The 16472-nt window shown below is 44.4% G+C and overlaps 1 protein-coding gene across 1 annotated transcript in view; it reads left to right on the plus strand.

Moving 5' to 3' along the window:
* COL20A1 (collagen type XX alpha 1 chain) overlaps positions 1–14727 on the plus strand; it is a 51819-nt gene extending 37092 nt beyond the window's left edge. Inside the window, exons 27-40 of the mRNA XM_027646368.1 lie at positions 1571–1648; positions 2285–2371; positions 4523–4576; positions 5539–5634; positions 6142–6195; positions 6545–6598; positions 6923–6976; positions 8343–8414; positions 9099–9134; positions 10472–10538; positions 11382–11570; positions 12850–12927; positions 13713–13868; positions 14367–14727. Coding sequence (XP_027502169.1) covers positions 1571–1648; positions 2285–2371; positions 4523–4576; positions 5539–5634; positions 6142–6195; positions 6545–6598; positions 6923–6976; positions 8343–8414; positions 9099–9134; positions 10472–10538; positions 11382–11570; positions 12850–12927; positions 13713–13868; positions 14367–14380 — 1089 coding nt within the window. The 3' untranslated portion in view covers positions 14381–14727. The remainder of the gene's footprint in view (positions 1–1570; positions 1649–2284; positions 2372–4522; positions 4577–5538; positions 5635–6141; positions 6196–6544; positions 6599–6922; positions 6977–8342; positions 8415–9098; positions 9135–10471; positions 10539–11381; positions 11571–12849; positions 12928–13712; positions 13869–14366) is intronic.
* The last annotated feature ends 1745 nt before the right edge of the window (positions 14728–16472 follow it).

The raw sequence follows: 16472 nt of genomic DNA on the forward strand, positions 1-16472 counted from the left end.
GCTCGTCAGCCCCCACGGAGTGATGTTGGGAAATGCTGGTGACTGAAGGCAGCAGGGCTGGATGTGCCTCAGTCTCCAGTGTGTTTGGACTTGTCTATCTGCATGCAAATGAAAGGAGAATAATCTTCAGTATAGAGATGCTTTATCAGCTGCTGCTTGGAAAAGAAAACAACCCAAACAGTGTGTGCCAGCCTGTGGGTTTGTCCTGACCCCCTCACACAGCGCTGCAGGGAGCTGCTCCCTGCCAGGGGAAAGGACAAGGGAACGTGTGGACTCAGTGTCCTGCCCTGAGATAGCCCAGTGCACAGTCCTCAGGGCAAAAACACCCCTGTATGCCTTCTCCTGGCAGTCTGTTCTGTACTTACTCCCCAAAACAGGACTGTTAATTATGTGCACAATCGGTGACAAGTTCATCACTCACAACATGCTGCTGGGGCTGTCGGAAATCATTCACCACTGATGTGAAGGTTTTACTCCTTGGCTCTGCTTTTAGATCTAGAAGTCCGTGGGAAAATAGTTCATCAGGTGATTTATAACTCCCCTTGCCTTAAGGCAGCACTTAAAAACTGCCACATGCCTTCCCAGCTGCAAACTGAGATATATTTGGAAAAAAATGGACACTGGAAATGCCTGTAAACTCTGGGGTCCACTGTGAAACAAATCAACTGACATTGGTATTCAAAAATTATTCATTTAATTCCCAAATAAATTCTGTAGCAATTTGATCACAAGTCTGTGGCAAAGAAGGCAGGAATCTGTGCTTTCCCCATCCCTCCCAAATTCTCCCTGCCAGCAGCTCACTAGGCAGGTCTAGCCAAGTAATGAACAGCTTTGTGCTGCCCCTACTCCCACTGCCATTCCAGCCCAGAAATGTTTCACATCTTCCACAGCTCTGCTGCCCTTGAGAAGACAGAGTGTCTCATTACTGGTTATCATGGAGCCTCATTTAATTTAAGATATCTTTAAATGCCACTTGATCTACAGGGCTCATCTATATCCATATGCTGCCTGTCACCATGAGATGAGAAATGGTGTCAGTGAAAGAAAAAATAACCTCTGCCTCATTATTTTGTTTGGTTTTGTGGGCTCCTTTGTTAATCAGAATGGGAAGACGTGTTGGTTTTTAGGGATGCAGCGAGAGAGACAGGTTGGGATTTCTTGGGCAGGGATCACATCTGCCCTGGGAAATGCTGCTGCCACATTTACTCTTATCTCCATGGGGAGTAAATCAAAGTCTGCTTTCACATTTTGGTGATGCTGAAGCCCAATTACTTGAGAACCTGCTGCTATTGCAAGGCTGTGAGTAAACTGGAGACTTGTCTTTGCTGCTGTGAAGCTGCTCCTTGGCTTGCTTAGCAAGACAGAGACCTGAGGGCTTGGGGAACACTCAATATCTGGGGATACTTTTCATGTTGTGGTTTTTTTGTGGCACAATTATAGTTGGGATCACACGGAAGAGTCCTGGGAAATCATCACTGAAGATTATTTTTATCACTTGAACTTCATGAGATTTGGTGATGGATGGTGGGTGCCAATGGTATTTTCTTATCAAACTCTCTCTTTTTCCCAGTTCCAGCTGCAGTCTTTGAAGATCTTGTGCAGCAGCACAGGGGCAGAGGAAGACAGATGCTGTGATCTCCCTGCACTGGTAAGACAAGAGGGACCACTCAGCTTATTGATGGGAAACTGGGAATGATGGAACAACTCCACGGCACTGAACTGACACTGTGAATGATTTTGACAGACGCAGGAGGGAAAATATTTTTTTTCCTTTTCTCTTGGGAATAACATCGGTGTGTTTCTTGGTGAAGTAAACACAACTATGTTTGCTTCAAAAAGAAATCCTGCACCAAATCCTGGTGCAGTGTCTGTGCCTCCTGTCACAACCTCATCCGTGGCAGCAGCCCTGACAGCCCTGCAGCTTTGCTGCCATCCCAGCCCTGAGGCACAACATCTCCCACTCTTCCTTGCACTTTTCTTCTCGACACAGAAAAGTGCTTTATGGCGTGTATAAATACTTAGCAAGGAGAAAAATTATCTCCCAGTATGTGTTTTGCACATTACAGGCAAGGATGGTTCATTGGGGTTTTTTTGTCTTAACTTGTTATTTGACAGAAAAATAAAGCACTCTATTGCTCACAAAAATCTCAGTGGAGTAGAAAAAAAAAATCTGCTTTTTTTTAACTAAAAGACTGAATTTTGAAACACTGAATATGTTACTTGTGATCCCCCCCTGCTCTTGCTATGCAGCTGCTCATGACTCTTTGGTTTGATTCCATTTCAGAGGGATGAGGAGACCTGCCCTACCTTGGCTCCTGCCTGTTCTTGTACTTCTGGCCGTCCAGGCTTGCCAGGACCTCCAGGGCCTCCTGTGAGTTCACCCTTCCATGCAGAATATCACATGGGTTGCTGTAGCTTCATGGTTTTGGGGCATTACGGGTATGAGGGAAGTGCTCCTGGGGCTCCATGAAGCTTTAGAGTCACAGGATCAATCAGGTTGGAAAAGGTCCTTAAGATCATTGAATCCACCCATTAACCCAGCACTGCCAAGCCCACTAAACCATGTCCCCAAGTGCCACGTGTACACGTTTTAAATCCTAGTAGGGATGGTGACTCCACCCCTGCCCTGAGCAGCCTGTTCCAGTGCTTGAAAACCATTTTGGTGAAGAAATTTACCCTCATACCTATTCTGAACCTCTCCTGGTGCAACTTGAGGCCACTTCCTCTCATCCTATCTCGGGGAGCTTTGAGGTCCTACTCGTGCCAGGGCAAGTCTGAAAGCTGCCCTTCAGATTTCAGATGCTGATGAAACAGGGAGATGGTGAGCTGGCAATGCAACAGCTGCAGCTGGGAACAGGCTGAGCAGTTCCTGGTACCACGTTAATCCTCTTAGGAGAGGAGGACAGGTCACCCTTGGTGCCTGCAGAGATTTCATGGATTGTAGGCTCTGAAACTCTCTAAATTTAAAAAAAAACCTCAACCCACCACAAAACCTTCCTAGGTGGATAGTATGTTAAACTGGACTGTTTTAAGTGTCTGTGTGGGTGGGCAGTGTAAAGAGAAAGGGGAGACTTTGCAACCCTGTCTGTCCCCAAAGCTCTCTTTCTTTTCAGTGAATGTCTCTTGTGAGAAAACCCTGAGGAAATGAGGGGGAAGAGAAAGCAGTTATTACATATGTAATATGCTCAGGAAAAAAGGGCAAATGCAGTATTCTACCCTATCCATTATGGATGCAGGAAAGTCACCATGGGCTTAAATCGCAGGAGAAAATATTTTAGTTAAACACTAGAAAGCAATTATCAAAAAATTTGCATTTTGAAAGTTTGGGGGAAAACATTTTATTTGCACTAAACATCTGAAACCTGACAGTCTGTCCAGAGCACCTCAATTCAACCACTCCAGTTGCTTTTCTCCTGGAAAATAACCATTAAAAAAAGCATTTGCCTCCTTTCTTAAGTGAAAAGGTCTCAGATCACCTCCTGCATTGCCCTGTGGTTTAGCTGTGAGTTCAGTTCCATGCAAGGAACAGCTTCTCATTGCAGAGTAATTACTTGCTCATTCTGGTAGAAGTTTAATTAACAGCACACTCCACTGTCACAGTTTGCTCCAATATCCTAAGTGCGTAATTACCACTTGCATTGCCCTGTGGTTTGAGCATCTCCACTGACGACTCCTTAAAGAGCAGTACTCTTTAAAGCATTAGAGGAAATCAGCTTTCGACACAAACCTTATCCTCACACCACTAAACCCTTGGTAATTTGCTGCAGTTACAACAGCACTCATTGCTATTTTTAAAATTCCAGTTAGCAGGACTATGTCCCACCTTGTATTCACTGCTGCCATAATGAGGGGTTTTGACCAGATCCAGCTGACTTTTGAAATGACTTTCTGGGCACTTCTGAAAGCACCTTTCCCCAAAGTGCTTCTCAGTTCAAACAAATCCAGTGGTTTTTTTAGACTTAGGAATAGAAACTTTCAGATTCAGATGTCAAAAATTCACACAATATTAGTTCATGCCAGAAGGATTGTTTCTTTTCCCCACACAGCAGTTAGGCAGAGCTGAGCCAGGTCTCCCAGAGCTGGTTGCTGTCCCTGATCTCAGCACGTCTCTGCTCTCGGGGTGACAGTATAAAACCCAACAGAGTGCCAAAAGTATGTAGGTGTTAGCACTCCTTTTTCTTCTCAAGTGTGTTCCTATGTCCATATGTGATGTTGTCTCAGGATGGATTTGCTGGGAGAATTGGAGGGAGGTTGAAAAGTTTGAAACTCCATCTCTCCCTGCTGGAGGTGAGCGCAGAGTTCCCGCTGCTGGTCACCAAGAGGGTGTGATGTTCCTTTCTTCTTCCCTTTTCCATATTTCCTGGATGACTTGATTAATTTTCTGCTTGTCCCTATTTGATGTGACTTCTGTGGGGCAGGAAACACCTTTCACTGTGTGCAGCAAAGTGCACGAAGTTCTGTCCCCCAGGCTCCTGGCTACAGTGCAATAAATATGATGATGTTCTTTGTGTCCCACTGGCAGGGCAGCCCTGGGAGGAGAGGACCTCAGGGGGAGCAGGGGGAGCCAGGACCCAAGGTGAGTCCTGATACTCAGCACTACTTCTGGCTTTGTTTGCTTCAGGCTGTGTGGGAGCAGGAGTGCAGACCCTCTGTTAGTGCAGCTGGGTGTGTTCATTCCTGGTCTGAGCTGGACTCTTTGGGCTGGGGACTGTCTCACTGCACCAAGCTGAGCCCAAACAGAGCCTTAATGGTGCATTGTGAAGGATGGGATCACTTATTATGAATTAAATGCTCAGTTGGGCTTTGGAAACAGAGATGATGAGCCCAATTGTGCTGAATTAAGGCAATGTACGTGGTCAGCAATGTCCTCTGAGAGCAGCCGTGCTGGAAAATGGTCACTCTTTGTGCTGTGCTTGTTCTGGGTGCCAAGACTCTGGACTAGACAGGTTGGTACTGCTCTGGGGCAGAGCAATGTGAGGAGGGAGGCAGAGCAAGAACCACACAGAGCCCTCAGGAGGAGCCCTGAGGAATGGCTGGGTCTCAGTCCCCACACCTCGAGGATGGCAGCAAACCCTGGTGCAAGTGTTCATGGCTCCATGGATCAACACAGGGCAGAGCCAGAGCAGCCCACTGGTCACCTTCTTTGGGATGACCTCTGGGAAAGCAGCATGGTTAGAGGGGAAGGATTCTGGGGAAGGAATGGGAATGGATGCAGATCTCAGCCACGGGTTAAGGAACATTTCCCTTTGTTCTCAGACCATCCTGAATAACAGGAATGACCTGCTGCTTGGGAAGGTGAATCATGTTCTGCAAGGCACCCTCTGCAGCTTTGCTCTCTGCTCTCATGACAGATGAACCAAAACCACAGACCTAAAAGGCAAAGGCAGTTGAGGTTACTAGAGATGCCCTCACTGTCCCAAATTTGTCTTGAATCCTGTGGATGGTTCATGCTGAACCAGGTCAGCAGTGCAGCCCATGAGGAGAGCAGCCACTAAACACTTCCTTTCCTTATGATTGTTTTCTTGTCTTTGGTTTTAGGGTGAACCAGGCCCACCTGGACAAGTAGGACCAGCAGGTCCCAGTGGCCAGCAAGGCTCTCCAGGTTCCCAAGGAATCACAGTTCAAGGTCCTGTGGTATGTGATCTCTTCCACTGCCTTTTTTTGTTACTTGCTCTCTGCAATGAGAACATGCCTCAGAAATGGGTGTCTCAATGCTGTGATCTGTGTATTTACATCATCCTTACCAGCAGCTGAACAGCTGCACCAGGGAGAGATGACAATCAATAATTTTTATGCTGATGAGGCCTTACACTTGCTCATTCTGGCCAAAGCCTGCTTTTGTCCAGATTCTCACTAATGGGCTTTTATTGAAAACAGCCCAGTGGGGTCCCTTCCAACTCAGGATATTCTATGAATATTCAGGCACTTTCCTTTCCACTGATCATCATTGCTTGGCAGGGAGTAGCTTCTACATGTCTGGGATGGCAGAATCCCCACGCACATGCTGTGGCTGCAAATTACCCTGGAACACTGCAGGGAGCAGGAACAACCTGGGATGTGGATGTGGAGCAGCAGGATGCTGTTTGCCTTAAAGGGTGCTGCTGCCATGTGGCTAACTGAATGCTTCTGTTTTAATCCAAGGGACCACCAGGAATTAAAGGAGAGAAAGGAGACACTGGAAGTCCTGGCATGCAGGTAATGAAAGACACCATTTCTTCTACTTGTCCCAAAGATATGCCCTTTTGTCCCAGTAACTATTTTAAACTGAAAAGCCATAGAGCAGTTGCTGTTGTCTGCTTGGGAACTGCCTTTCATTTTGCAATGTCATCACTTTCCCAAGGGAAACTGAGTCAGTTGGGATAAGAAAGACAGACCTATCTGGAAGCTAGATATAGTAGAATTAAAGCTGAGATAACAGTCTTTGCTCTGTTTAAAGAAATTAAAACTATTTCTTTTTCTATCTTTTTCTTCTGTCCACTGTCACAAGATGAATTAGGGTAATGATAATCAGATGCCAACTTTATCCAGCAATTCTGATTCACAGGGCATTCCTGGTGTGCAGGGAGCTCCAGGCAGGGATGGACTTCAAGGTGCAAAGGTAAAACACCTCACCTCTGAGTATTCATTTACAGGTGCCTAAAAATCTGCTGTGAGTGTACCAAAACATCCAGTTCTCTCAATGCACTCAGTGCAGAAGTGAACAGTCTTTTCACAAAGCCAGAGGGATTGGGTCAAAAAATGGGGTCATCTCAGGTTTGGCCAAATTTGAGGAGGTGCCACCTTTCTTGCTGTTTGGTAGATGCATTTTTTTACCCATTCTTAGCAAGTTCCTGTTAAAAGCAGCACATGGAAAAACCATCTCACTGCTTATGAGGTCTGTCAGAATTCTTTCATTAGTAAATAACTGGATTTGGCTTTGCAGGGGGTGAGGGGACTAGAAGGCACAGCTGGGCCTCCAGGACCTCCTGGACCAAGGGTGAGTACTCATTAAGAGTGATCCACGCCAGAATCTCTTCCTCAGCAGAATCTTGGGGTTTTTCTTGGAAGTGTCAGGGTAAAAACCCTTCTTGGGGCACCATGGGGAATATCTGACACATTGGGCAGGTGACAACTTCCCCTGCCACTCTCTGTGTAAGAAGAAAAACCTTGGCTTCTTCTGGCAAGCCCTGAGGAAGCTTTATCCCAGCAATGAGATGCTTGTTTTGCTATTTTGGCTTTCCTGGTGCCACTGTTTTCCAACTGTTGCTTGAGTTTGAGGTAATTTGGCTTGTTAGACTGAAATCAGCAGGAGCTGGAGGATGGAGGCAGGTGGGAAAGGTTTACTCCCCACACTGTTGCCAATACCTGCTGCCAGGGATGCAGGTAAGTGTACTGCACTCTGCTGTGCCCAGAGCAGCAGAACCTTAAGATCTATTGATTTACATCTGCTAATTTGAAGGCACCACAGGTACACTTCATTTTACATGGGAAACTGAATCAGATTTGGTTTTAGTTGATGGATGGTGGACCTGATAAGTTACTGGTTCTCACAGCTGTGTCTCACTGCTCAGTTACAAGGAATTTGGCAGCAGTTGTGCTAAGTTATTTATGGGAGCTAAGGTTGAATTCAGCTCATAACTTTGACTTGCTCATCCTGGGAAGTTGTGAAGCTGACAATGCTTTCTGAACACAAGGAAAGCACTGTAGCCTTCAGAGGAGGCTCTGAAAGCTGTTCTGGTGCCTTGAAGACTCCTTTTATGTTCACTGTTCAGAACAGTTGCTAATCTCTACTGAGCTTAAATGTAATAGCTGGAGAATTATAAAACAATAAATTTTTACTAGTTGGATTTGGGTTAATTTTTTTTTTCTTCCCTTTAAGTCTCCAAATGACACAGAAACTTGATAAAGAGGAGATGACCACAGAGGCCACTTCCCACTCTCTAGGCTGCTGTTACTGTTGAAAAGTATTAGAAGCCAACACAGGTCTTAAAGGAAAAAGAAAACAACCACATAGTATGGGGAGGCTGAAGAAACGGGTTGTGCTCTAGGCTATGTCTAAATCTGAATATATAATGAAGGATCTAAAGCCTGTAGGGTATAAACTACATTGCAGTTTGTTGGTAAAACTCAGCTTTGCTGGCTTGGCCATAATTGAGACAGTAATAGGAAATGATGTGAACATGACTCACACACAATATCCTCTTAACATCGGGCTCATGGATGGGTGAGGTACTGACAGGAAACTTAAGGCTGCAGTGCCCTTGCTAGAGTCCTCTAAGCTCTTACTGCTGGTGCCCCTGGAGCTCCTTGAACATAAAAAGAAGAAAGGAAACAACTGGATTTTTAATTTGTACTCTCTGCAGGGTTTCCAAGGAGCGACAGGCACCCGAGGCAGCAGTGGCGAGAAGGGACCTCCGGGTGATGTTGGGCCAACAGTAAGTTTCTGCTTTTGGGTCTCAAAGAAGGCCAAGACATGGAATACTTGAGTGGAAACGAGCTGTTCCCACAGCAGCTCTCCCCCAGGGTCTAAAGAATAGTCTGAATTCACACTCGTCCTTCTTAAGCAGGTGTCTGGACACACAAAGCCCAGGCTACTAAACTGTTGATAAAGCATTCGACAAATCCCACCTCCCTTTGCCTTCTGTAGATTCACAGGCTACACAAAATCCAACAGCCAAATGAATTTCTCATGTAAGATTCTAGAATTAAGCAAGGGAGTCTGTCCTGAGCTGGCATAGCCGGTGTTGGGCTTGTAGGTGCAGCCACAGATCAAGATGCCACAGGTATTTCTTTTTCTCAGATGATAAAACCACCTCTCCTATTGGGAAATCTATTCTAAGATTGCATCTGAGAAATTTCTGCATCCCTGTTGTTGGTGTTTATGCCACTTCTCCAGTTACTGCTTATTTTTCTTTAAAAGGAAAACTAAATGTTCTTACGGATTTAAAGCTCTTCCAGTCACTGTCATGAGGTCAAGCAAACAACAAGACTGTGAGAAACAAACTTTGTACTCCATGTCCCACTAATGTAACCCATATCCCCATTTGTTTATTTTTGTGGGGTTTTTTTCTGCTCTTCCTTTCTCTAGACTTCTTTATCTTATTTTTTTCCCCCTACAGGGGCTACCAGGTCCAAAAGGAGAAAGAGGAGAGAAAGTGAGTTTTTCTGGTGCCAGGTAACACTGTCACTGTATCCTATAATTAAAAGAGTGGATGTGGTAACCTGATTTGCAACCTTTGCTTACAAATATGAGCCAAACTTCTAGTGCTGAATAACTTCATGTACCTTTTGTTTCTTGCCTTCTCATTCACCTGCACGGGCTGTGCTGGTGAGATATAAATAATCCCACAGCAGTCAGGAGCTCCTTAGTATCATTTGTAGTAATGAAGCAGAAATGTCAACAGAACAATCCATTCTTTGCTGAAAAGGAAAAAACAAACCCGCTTGGCTTCACCGAATTGTTCTGTTTTAATGCACTGCATGAGAGGATTCATTTGGAATAATTGTCAGCTGTGCCCCAGCACAGAACCTTGGAGGTCAAGGCATCCACACTGCCTTGGAAGGTTGTTTTGTTGGGAAAAGAAGTTTTTCTCATCCTGACTTTTGGTTAAATAAGAACCTCGTGACTTTCTAGGAGTCTGAGGTTCATTGCCAAGACTGGCTTATGCAAATTAGGCTTCAGGAGGGGCTGAGGTGCTTTTGTCTCAAGTTAATGCCACAGTATTATAATTTTTAAAAGTATTCTCCTTCCAATCCAACCAGCTTTTCCTTTTCTATACTTTCTTTGGTTTTTTTGCTTTGTTTTTTTCTTTTCCAGTGGAACTTTCCATTTCCCCCTCCCTTGGTTGTTGTGCAGAGCAGATTTTAAAGTCTGGGTATTCTGCACTGTGATCCAGCCAGACATGCATGTTTTATAAATGTTTCTGGAAGTACACAGTGCATTAGATATGAATTTATACAGAGCCAGAGTTTATTTTCAAGCATTTTTTTTTTCATTTTTATCACTTTTCCTTACTTTACTCGAACTTTCTAGAGGACCCCTCACATATGATTTATTCAGAATACAGTAACAGTAAGAATCAATATTCATAAAAGATTGAGTCAAAGATAAGATGTTGTAATATCTGATCATACTAAATGTTTTACATATCACAGGACACTGAGTTATAGACTTAGCATCTTTTCTGATAAAATTTGAGGGTGAAATTTGCTCTCACTTTTTTTGGTAGCTTCGGTAATTATTTAGATTCGGTCTGGGTTTTTTGATGTGCAGGAGAAAAGCAATTATTGATGTTTCCAATTTCAATTTTCTGGTTTCAGAGCTTTGTGATAAATAAATAGAGCCGCATTTCACAGTAATTAATATCTCTGAAACTCAAGCTGAGGAAATGAATGTGCAGAAAGCTATCATGAACTATGATATCGATCCTTTATAAAAGATATTAATGCTTCCCTTTTTTCTTCATTTAAAAAAAAAAATGCTTCATTTCAGGGAGAACCACAGTCCTTGGCCACAATTTACCAGCTTGTTAGCCAGGCTTGTGAGCGGATGATTCAGAGTGAGTACAACCAGCCCAGCTCCTGAGCGTGTTCCTGTAGTGACAGGGCACAGGGGAACGACTTTAAGCTGCAAGAGAGCAGATTTATTTTAGACATTAGGAAAAAATTTTTCTCTGTGAAGGTGGTGAGGCCCTGACACAGGTTTCCCAGAGAAGTTATGGACTCCTCATCCCTGCAAGTGTTCAAGGCTGGGTTGGATGGGGCTTGGAGCAACCTGGTCCAGTGGAAGGTGTCCCTGCCCGTGGCAGGGGGGTGGAACGAGATGATCTTTAAGGTCCCTTCCAACCCAAACCATTCTGTCATTCTGTGGTTTTATGACTCTCCAGTAGTGAAAAAATCAGAGGAGAGACAGCATGAAGCTGTAAGTGACCCCAGGAGCTCCTCCATCCTGTGCTGTGCTGAGCACTGTGCATAACAAATGTCCCATTGCAGGCTCTAAGTGCTGCTTTATTGGGTGGCACTGGCACAGAGACCTGTGAAATATTTCTTTGCAACATCCTTTAGTATTTTGCAGAGGCTTCTTTATTTCTTAAATGGGAAAGCTTGAAACTAATTTGAAAGAAATAATTCTTTTGGTGATATGTGCTGATTCCTCTTGAGACAATGCTTTTTTTATAAAGTTCCTGTGCTGTGATGCACGAATAAAGGTTTGACCAAGGTCAGGCAGCAAAGTCATGACTCAGCTGCCCATCTTCATCTTCTGGCTTTCTCAGTTTGGACTGACAGCTATTTAGCTCTAGCTGATCATTTTAAGTACCTTTTTAGACAACATCTTCTGGTTTTTATCTCTCTTCTGAATTTCCCAGCCAAGGAAATGTTAATTTTCTGTCTTGCTTTCTCAGCTCATGTGTTGAAATTTGATTCATTCATTCATGAACACGCAAGGAAGCCAGTTCCCATGTGGGAAGAAAGGGTAAAACCAGGAGAACCAGGACCACCAGGTCCTCCAGGTCCCCCTGGGAGCAATGGAGAAAGAGGAGAAAACGGCATCCCTGGACGGCCAGGCAAAGATGGGTATCCAGGAGAAAGAGGTATGGACAGAAGCCTTTGTACACATTTTTTACTGTATCTTTGCTACTTTAACTAAACATTTCAGTGCCTCAAGCAGTACTGTAAAGATAATCCATGATATCATCTCATCTCATTGCTGTTTTCCTTTTGGAATTCTCAATTCTAGGAAGAGACACCCCCTCTCAAAGAGTAGGCAGAAACCAGATGCAGCCCATTGTTTTTTCAAGCTTTGCATTGAGAAGAAGGCCAGTGGAGGTTTTGGGGGATGGACAGTTTAATTTGAGAGGGCAGGAGGCTCTACCTACAGAAAGGCAAAAGAAACAGCCCTTTGGGTGAGCATATGGTGGTGGAACAGATCACCTTCGGACAGAAATGAGGAGTGTTGGAAAACACTGACTGAAGGCATGAAGCAACTGAAGCAATATTTCTGGTGCAGTAGTTTCAACAATGAAAGACTCACAGATGACTAAAGAAATAGATTAATGTAATCTCAGATGTGGCATCAGTTGTTGCACAGGAAGGAGTGAATAGTGGGAAGGTGTCTGTTTCACAGACAATGTTTGGCAGTAGCTCAAGTAATTATCTGTCAAAATAAAATGAAAAACATTGGTTTCAGCAGTGTCCTAACACCTCTGAGGAAGCAGAAATGTGCTGTTTAGCTCCTTACTCCTGCACTAGTCAGCCTTATCTGGTATCTGCAAAGCTTATCAAAATGTCACTTCAGAGAAAAGGGAGTATCAACCTGCAGATGTTTCCAGCCTGTGGAGCTGGAGACGGGACAAGATGAATCTCACTGTAAAACCATCTTGAGGACGTGGCTGGTCAAAATATTTTCATCTTAAAACGATCAAAAATTGTGTTTTCTAAAAATGTACCTGTTTCTCTGAGATGTGCTGGCTTTGTGACTAATTTAACACAAAAACAGTAATCCTGACTAACCAGCACCTGGTTGAAGAGACAGTTCAGCTTTGTGATTTGTCTGCTCGATGTGAAGAGCACAGAGGTGGATCTCACCCTCAGGCTGGTGCACTAACATTATCACTGTGAATTTCTCTGTGAAAAAAGTTCATTTCCACCCATATCAGGCTGCAAATCAATGCTAAATGGATCAAAGAAATCAATGCCCTTTTGGTCACAGCAAGAGAGTAGGTGCCCAGACTGAATTAAAGCAAATGGATGTTTCTCAGTGTTGCCAAGGGCTGTGACTCCACTTCAACATGTGGGGAGACTGCAGGAGCACCAATTCAGGGTGAAATTTGAAATGCAGTGAAGCAACATTTATCTCTTATCTTTGATTAGGTGCCCCGGGGCCCAAAGGAGAAAAAGGAATGTCTGGAGCCAGTGAGGAGGGGAGCCAAGGACCCAGAGGCAGAACAGGTAGAGTGAATATAACCTCTTTGCATTAACCCAGCAGAGCCATCTGATGCCCACCAGCTCTCAGATTCAAAGCATTAACCAGCTGAAGGACCACTGTGGTGGGGTGGACTGGCCTTCTCCCTCCCCCCTCTCCCCAGCACTGTTGGCAGCATCCTGGACAGTTCCTCTCTGCTAAGACACAAGAGATTATTCCAGGCAGCTTCTCCTCTCTGGTGCCAATTTCCAGGTGATGATGTACTTTAAGGACCTGAGATATACCCAGAGAATTTTAGTTTTGCTGCCTTTTTGCATGCAAGGCCAAATTCTCTGGGGATAGAAACTCTGAAAATTCAGCTCGTGACATGTAAGGGTTTGTGAGTGATCTGTTAGGATCTGGCATACAGCAGGAGCTTTGCCACTGACACTATCAAGAGAGTGTGGTCAAACATGTCGTTATTCTTTTACATTTTTATAATTGAGATGTAAAACCACAAAAAAACAGTTACTCTGGGATGGATCATGGGGTTAAGGTGATTTTCTGCATTGGCATGTTGTGGATTTTGGATTCTCATAACCAGGACCCTTTTTCAGCCAAGCTGGGCACCCTTAAGGTCAAGAATAAGCCCTATAGTTCTTTGGATTCAGAACAGGTTTTCCAACTGGCAGGACCTATTTGTCTACCAGAATGAGGAAGCAACACTCAGAAAATTATCTGCCATGTAGGATGGAGGAAAATACAGAAGAGGTATTACATCGAAGCAGCTAAAGTAGATGTGCTACAGCTTACAGTGCTTCTCCTTCTTCAGGCCCACCAGGAGAAGTTGTGCTGGGGAAACCAGGTCCAAAGGGTTACCCTGGGAATGCTGGTCCTCCAGGTTTTCCTGGTGCCAGAGGACAGCCTGGGCAGCCTGGACATCCAGGGGCCTGTGATATCTCTGGCTGTTATGGGGCAGGTAGAAGAGGTAAGTCCTGACTATCACAGTACAAAAGTTATCATTTTATGGCTGGTCTCTGGTTACTTCTCTTAAGCCAGGCAGAGACCTTTGTTCATCCTTCAGGCCCCATCAATCCTGCAAGAGCCTCCCCTGCAAAGCAATCGGGGTGATCCAGTGCAACCCATATGGATTAAAGGCGGTTCCACTGACTGCTCCTCAGCCATCCTTCATGGATTAACACATAACTGCATCAGTAGTCGAGCAGGTGGGGTGATCATGGGGGTATCCTCAGCTCTTAATGTCCCCAGCAGTGTTTCCATGGTGGATAGAGAGGAACAATAACTCACTTCCCACACACACACATTTCACGGGGGCTCAGTGCTGCAAAGACCTGGGCAATGAAGAAATTCACTGGCACGGAACAAAAGATTTACAAGGGAAGAGGATTATTTCTATGCCATTCCTTCTCAGACCTTGACACTTATTTATTCATTTGCTCAGTGGCCTCATCCTTTCCACACACAGATTTCGTCCCCTGACGGCTGGTGTGGAGGCAGATGAAGACTTTGCTTTTCCCTGGAAATCTCTGGCTGAAAACTCCATGCACTCCAAGAGAAGCAGCAACCTGAATACCAAATGTGTTGTTTATGTTTTTTTAATGCCTCATCATTTCTATATGGACGTGTGAATCAAACACTACAGCCACCAAACCAGCCTGTGTTTGGGTGAGCCCTTCTCTGGTTCTCAGCACTGGACCCCTGCAGTGTTCAAACTTCATGTCCCACAGCAAGACAAAGGCACAGCTGGAGATGCAGGCTGACAGACTTGTAGGAAAAACAAACACTGTATTTAAATGCTCAGAAATAACAGATAATTTCTGCCCGTTTGTCTGCTTTTTTTTTTGTCAATTTTTATTCTGGGTCCCCTGCACAGAGAAAAACAGCACATCACCCCAAAGATGCAAATCCACTGGAGAAAACCTGAATTTTCTGTTAGTTGACAAGGTAACAAACTCTAGCACCATGTTGCCTGTTTCTGCTCCTGGCAGAATGCTGGTGGCTTCCTTGCAGGGGTGTTATGTACACAAATATTGCAGACCTTCCTGTGTCCTGACAAACCCCTCCACTGTCCAGCCTCCTTCCCTGGGGCTTGGTAACTCAAGCAAAGCCTTATATGAGTCAGAGCACAGCAGTGTGCTGAGAGGAGCTGGAGATTAACCTGCTGCCTTTTCCATCTCTCCCTCCTGCAGTCTGAGTAGCTACTTTACATGTTATCAGAATATTGAACAGCTCCAAGTCTGGCTTTTACCCATATGACATGGAGGTAATTGTCATGTTACGTCCCCTTTCCTTGCCATCGTCTGACACATGTCTACAACAAACCATGCAGATACTGATAAAAATGTACCTCCTTTTGCAATCACTACTTCAGGCTGTGCTTGATCACTGCTTCAGAAACAATCCTTCCTGAGCTCTGATTTAAACCTAGAGCAACAAAATATTTCTTTTTTTTTTTTTTTTTTTGCTAAAGCAGAATGACACAAAAATTATCAATACGTATTTTTCAAAGCTGTCAAGATGTAAAAAAATGGAGCATCATGCAAATTCCTGCATAGAAGTATGCACTCTCATAGAAGTAACATTTCCAGTCACTATGGAGCTTTCTAGAGTTGCCTTGACATATAACATAGAAATCTTTGTAGCTCAGATGAAGAAGTGTTGCAGACAAAGCTCCAGGCAGAAGAAAAAGGAGAGGTCAGAGGAGCTGAAGGTTCCAGCACACTGAGAACACAGTGTTTGAAGAGACACATTCACTGGGACACCCTGAATAGGTGCTGTGGGTTTGCAGGTGTTTCTTTTTATACAGGTCAAAAAGCTTTTGAACTGTGTTTTCACTATTCTCTGGGGGAAAGAAAAATAACTAAACCAAAGAAAAAAAAAAGCAACCCAAACCTGGATGAAGTTGATTCAGAATGGTTCTGCATTTAGCACTGGATATAACCCCCTACAGCTGTGATAACTGGCAGATGAAAGGAAAGGCAAGGAGGTAAAAGAGATACCTGCACAGCAGAACAGAAAATTGTTCCTGTGGAATGCTCACAAACTGGGGAAGGTGAGCAGTTCAGTGAGGAACATCTGCATTTGCAGGTGATGCTGCTTCCTTTCTGTCCCAAACTAGTGCAGCCAAATTCCCAGTTCTGGACTTGCTGCTCTGCCTGTTCAGGTGTAGTAACTGCAGGTGACTGAGGTAGAGCTCCTTTGTGTTTCTTTATCAACTGCTTCTGAAAGTTACTCAGACTCCCTCACTGCCTGCCTTGGGATGAAATCTATTTGTTGGAATTTCTAGTGACATTTGCTTTTGTCTCATTATTTCAGATACAAGAGGAAGGGTCAGATTTTAAGAAAATTGTGTCCCAGAAGGGCTATTGATTAGGAGACAGACAACCTGAACAAACAACTTGTCCATTTATCTTCCTAAACTTTGTCCCATGAGTGGTTTTATTTACTTGAAATCGTGGCTATTTAGTCCATGTAATATCACCGAGCCTGTGCCAGTGCTTTGTAATCCAATTCCTTGAGCCAAGGGGCATTTCTGCTGGGAGATTTTGGATCCTTAGAGTGTCCTAATCCA

This window comes from Corapipo altera, unplaced genomic scaffold (genome assembly GCF_003945725.1).
Source record: "Corapipo altera isolate COAL_440 unplaced genomic scaffold, ASM394572v1 64, whole genome shotgun sequence".
Classification (NCBI taxonomy): domain Eukaryota; kingdom Metazoa; phylum Chordata; class Aves; order Passeriformes; family Pipridae; genus Corapipo; species Corapipo altera.